The sequence below is a fragment of the Penaeus vannamei genome, chromosome 16 (genome assembly GCF_042767895.1).
Source record: "Penaeus vannamei isolate JL-2024 chromosome 16, ASM4276789v1, whole genome shotgun sequence".
NCBI classification, from domain to species: Eukaryota; Metazoa; Arthropoda; class Malacostraca; order Decapoda; family Penaeidae; genus Penaeus; species Penaeus vannamei.
This window is the reverse complement of record NC_091564.1, coordinates 40,682,062-40,687,061: the sequence shown is the minus strand read 5'-3', so window position 1 is coordinate 40,687,061 and position 5,000 is coordinate 40,682,062. Positions and strand designations below refer to the sequence as shown.

Sequence of the window (5,000 nt, the reverse complement as noted above, 5' to 3'; positions counted from 1 at the left end):
CTAGTAATACTTTTTTAGTTAATTAAAGCATTTCAGAATCTAAATGTTAATAGCCTCTATAATATTTTATATGCAGATATAGACATGTACTAAACTCCATGTAATTGCATTAGGTAGTAAAACATGAGACAATTATGTATGTGAATATGTATGTGACATGATTGTTTGTGAACACTATCAAATTGTAGACCCATTTTGTTACATACCAAGCTCTCTCACCATGGCATGAGTAACCATATTCCAATGAAAATAAGCCAAAAAATATCAGTCCCTGTATGATTCATGTGGAGTATTACTTAATCAGAGTTATTTGAGTATATATTGTAAGTAGGTATAAAACTCTCACTCTCACTCACTCTCTCTCTCTCTCTCTCTCTCTCTCTCTCTCTCTCTCTCTCTCTCTCTCTCTCTCTCTCTCTCTCTCTCTCTCTCTCTCTCTCTCTCTCTTCTCTCTCTCTCTTCTCTCTCTCTCTTTCTCTCTCTCACTCAGTCTCTATCAATGTCTCTCTCTCTATCTCTCTCTTCTCTCTCTCTCTTTCTCACTCTCTCACTTTCTCTCTTTCTTTATCTCTCTCTCTCTCTCTCTCTCTCTCTCTCTCTCTCCCCTCTCTCTCCCTCCTCTCTCTCCCTCTCCCTCCCTCCCTCCTCCTCCTCTCCCTCTCTCTCCTCCCTCTCCCTCCCTCCCCCTCCCTCTCCCTCTTCCCTCTCCTCCCTCCCTCCCTTCCTCTCCCTTCTCCCTCTCTCTCTTTCCGCTCTCTCTCTCTCTCTCTCCTCTCTCTCCCTCTCTCTCTCTCTCTCTCTCTCTCTCTCTCTCCCTCTCTCTCTCTCTCTCTCTCTCTCTCTCTCTCTCTCTCTCTCTCTCTCCCTCTCTCCCTCTCTCCCTCTCTCTCTCCCTCTCTCTCTCTCCTCGCTCCCTCTCTCCCTCTCTCCCTCTCCCTCCCTCCCTCCCTCTCCCTCCCTCCCTTCCTCCCTCTCCCTCCCTCTCTCTCTCTCTCTCTCTCTCTCTCTCTCTCTCTCTCTCTCTCTCTCTCTCTCTCTCTCTCTCTCTCTCTCTCTCTCTCTCTCTCTCTCTCTCTCTCTCTCTCTCTCTCTCTCTCTCTCTCTAACATATATTTTTTTTTAACTCATATGTAATTATATTCAGATAGAATATTGTTACATACAAGTTAGTTCTGACGTATGATATAACAGTAGGTTTGGATTTTGCTTAATTCTTTCTTTCCTATTCTATCTTCATTAATTTATATCTTTTTTAGCAGTTTGATTTAGTTCCTTTTTTGGCCAAGTAGATCTGCTGTTCATGTTATGCCTTTGTGATTCGCCCCACAGGGAAGAAATTATGATAGAGAAGCTGGATGTTGGTGCTTGTGATGCCAATTCCTGTTATAAACTTATGTCTCAAAGCTGAATTATTTTTTTTGGCATGTGGTCACCTGCGTTGTTATTTCTCTCCACTCCCCATTGCTAGGTTAGTAACGAGGCAGCTTTACTGATGAAGTTTGCTAGTTTCTCTCTCAGCTGGTTCCAGTGAAGATGACAGTGGCAAGAGCCTTGACAGAGAGGAACAGCAGGTTAAGAGGAGGAAGAGTCGCTGGGAAGACTCCTCCCCTACCAATGTGCCTCCTGTGCTGCCTGCGCAAGGTAAGGGAGCTTTATCCATTTTCTTCTTTTAAGGTCTTTGTTACTGAATGTGTTGTCATTGATACGGTATTTAAGAAGCTGATCACTGTAAATACTATGATTACCAGAATCTAATGAATGACATGGTTATCTTATTATGCAAATAATTGATTGATAATGCATCCCAAAATTGTTGATGTAATGAATTATTCACAGTATATCAAAATTGCAAAAGTTAAGCATACAAGGCATTCCAGTTGCATTTTTTCCAGATTGCAGGTAAAAGAAAAGAAAAAAAATCATGTTTTATCTTTTTTTTGATCATGTAAAAAAGGACACCTTCCAGTTTTCTTCCCCTTTATCTATTGTAGCTGTTGTGAGCATTATTAGCTTTATTTTCTTTGTTTTTTTATCACTGAATTTTACCCATCCAGCAAGCTTGAGACAATACAGGTGTCTTGAGTAGCATTTTCTCAGATTTATTGAAGCATACAATAAAAAGGGGTGAAGTATGTATGATCGCGAGGAGATATATACATCAGAAAAAGTAGCTATATATGAAGCATTGATTTAGCTTAAGTGATCAAGCGGTATCTGTACAGACTAGTGATCACCAGATTCAAATGAATATTCCAAACCATTAGAGTTGCGGGGCCAGTGAATACAACCTGCCTTTGAGCACTTGCAGGGCTATAGACAGTAATTTTTTGGCCAAGCTGGAAAGTAGTGTTGCTTACTGAATACCACATATGCTGTGTTCATTACATAATTTTTGGAATAGATCCACCAAACAGATTGTGATTTTGGTATCGTTGGATTCCTCTCGCTCTCTAGTTTTCACATATGTAGAAATTACATCCTTTGTATATAGTTCAGATATTAGGATGGTTGTTTACATTCTCACCACATGCTTTATGCTGTTTAGCCAGATGAGGAGTGCCAGTTCTAGACTATTAGATTCATAGGACATCAAACAAATGCAAAGATTTAGTAACCCAGTGAAGTTCTTGATATCAGAAGTATTCTTTGGCCTGAGGATTTTTATATTTGAATTTTGCATTAAGAGTAAGCTTCAAAATGTTTAGAATTATAATCAAATGAAAAATATACACTAAACTGATTCATCTATCAGAAAGTTTTCTTTACCTCACTACCTCAGGGAACTTGTTTTGCAGATTGTAATTTTGTTTTGTGAAATGCTTTTACATGCATATGGTTCCTGAAGTGCTCAGCCACCAAGGAGTCAGTTAGTTGGCTGATATGACCTGCCCTTTCCTGGAGTTTTCGTGCTAATTTTATTTTGTATTATTTTATTTTATCTTATTTTTCCACTTCGTAGTGCTATGAATATTGATGTTGTTTTTGACATTTTGGTTACCATGGTATTAATAATAGTAATGATAATATAAGATAAAGAATTATATTTTTTTAAATCAAAGAAAATGATAATGAGTTAGGTAGGGGTAGTGACAGACTGGTGGCTAAGCACTTGTGGAACCATCCATGTATGACTACAATACATAGAAAAATATCAATATGTGTTATAGTTATAATGATTGTAAATAAGTACTTATTTCATTATAACTATACCTTGCTTACTGCCTTGTAGATGTCCTGCTATTGGTTAAGAAACACACTTCATGCATAGAATATTGACACCATAGTCCTAAGCAGTAAAACCTTTAAAAATTGTACTTTTTCTTAGAAGCAAAAAGCTGACCTGTTTTCAATTCATTATTCATATTATATTAGTATTACATAATTTTGTGAGAATCATAATATTAACACATACACAAATCATTGATATATTGGTAAAAGGATGTTTTTGAGGACTAAATCAGGAGTGTAGTAAATATGTGCATTAGTAGAACAACAGACTGGTACATTGCTATAGATATTTGCTGTTGTTTTTATCATTCTTTACTAAATTTTTTGACTGTAACATTCTCTTTTACTGTATTGTAAATGTCAGTATTAGCCCTTTGACTGTGGCCTAGAAGAACGTACAAGTTTCCCTGTACAGATCTTATAAAGAAAACACACATACAAAGGATATTCCACACAGATGTGAACCGGTTTTATCTGTTATTCTCCAAATTTATTTTAGTACAAAACGGATAACATAAGACGAATATCTTATTTGAAGAATACCTACTAGTTTCATACACAAATATATTTTATGCTTCCTTGTCTGATTATCTCTTGGAAGGTGTAGGATTAATCATAAATATTGATAACGGTATTCATTTCACATATGCACTTGTATGTGCGCGTTCTCTCTCTCTCTCTCTCTCTCTCTCTCTCTCTCTCTCTCTCTCTCTCTGTCTCTCTCTCTCTCTCTCTCTCTCTCTCTCTCTCTCTCTCTCTCTCTCTCTTTCCTGCCTTCACTCTCTCTCTCTCTCTCTCTCTCTCTCTCTCTCTCTCTCTCTCTCTCTCTGTCTCTCTCTCTCTCTCTCTCTCTCTCTCTCTCTCTCTCTCTCTCTCTCTCCTCTCTCCCTCTCCCTCTCTCTCTCTCCCTCCCTCTCCCTCTCCCTCTCTCTTCCCTTTCCCCTCCTTCTCTCCCTCTCTCTCTTCTCTCTCTCTCTCACTCTCCCTCTCTCTCTCTCTCTCTCTCTCTCCCTCTCTGCCTCTCCTCTCTCTCTCTCTCTCTCTGCCTCTCTCTCTCTCTCCCTCTCCTGCCCTCCTCTCCTCTCTCCCTCCCTCTCCCTCCCTCCCTCTCTTCCCTCCCTACCCTCCTCCCTCCCCTCTCTCCCTCTCTCTCCCTCCTCCCTCTCTGCCTCCCTCTCCTCTCTCTCTCTCTCTCTCTCTCTCTCTCTCTCTCTCTCTCTCTCTCTCTCTCTCTCTCTCTCTCTCTCTCTCTCTCTCTCTCTGCTCTCTCTCTCCCCCTCCCTCCCTCCCTCCCTCCCTCTCTGCTTCCCCTCACTCTCTCCCCTCTTCCCCTCTTCCCCCCCTCCCTCTCCCTCTCCCTCTTCTCTCTCTCTCTCTCTCTCTCTCTCTCTCTGCTCTCTCTCTCTCTCTCTCTCTCTCTCTCTCTCTCTCTTATTGCAAAAGATGTTACATATAACTGCATATTGTGTTTGTTCCAAAGCTGCTCCATCATTGTCCCACCCCAAACGCAAGGAATTTTCTATGTACCAGCCAGTTTAATGGGCATGATTGGAGAGGGTGAACACTATGAAGCCATCCACGGAGTCATGGTCACAAATTACCCAGAAATAATCCGGCCATTTATACATGCTGGGAGAGTCTTTAGAAAACAGACCCTAACTGAAGCACAGGAAGCAGGAAGACCAGATGAAGGTGAGACTCTTGTTTAGTTGGTACTGTTTTGATCTCTGCTCTCTCTCTGCTCTCTCTCTCTTCCTACAAGAATATCAAGT

General features: G+C 40.5%; 1 protein-coding gene across 3 annotated transcripts in view; it reads left to right on the top strand.

The window, feature by feature from the left end:
• LOC113822100 (SURP and G-patch domain-containing protein 1) overlaps nt 1–5,000 on the top strand; it is a 24,171-nt gene that overhangs the window by 9,083 nt on the left and 10,088 nt on the right. For 2 of the 3 annotated variants that reach the window (XM_070131462.1, XM_070131461.1), the window contains exon 5: nt 1,507–1,641. In XM_070131462.1, coding sequence (XP_069987563.1) covers nt 1,507–1,641 — 135 coding nt within the window. The remainder of the gene's footprint in view (nt 1–1,506; nt 1,642–5,000) is intronic. The other variant, XM_070131463.1, reaches the window with a different exon arrangement.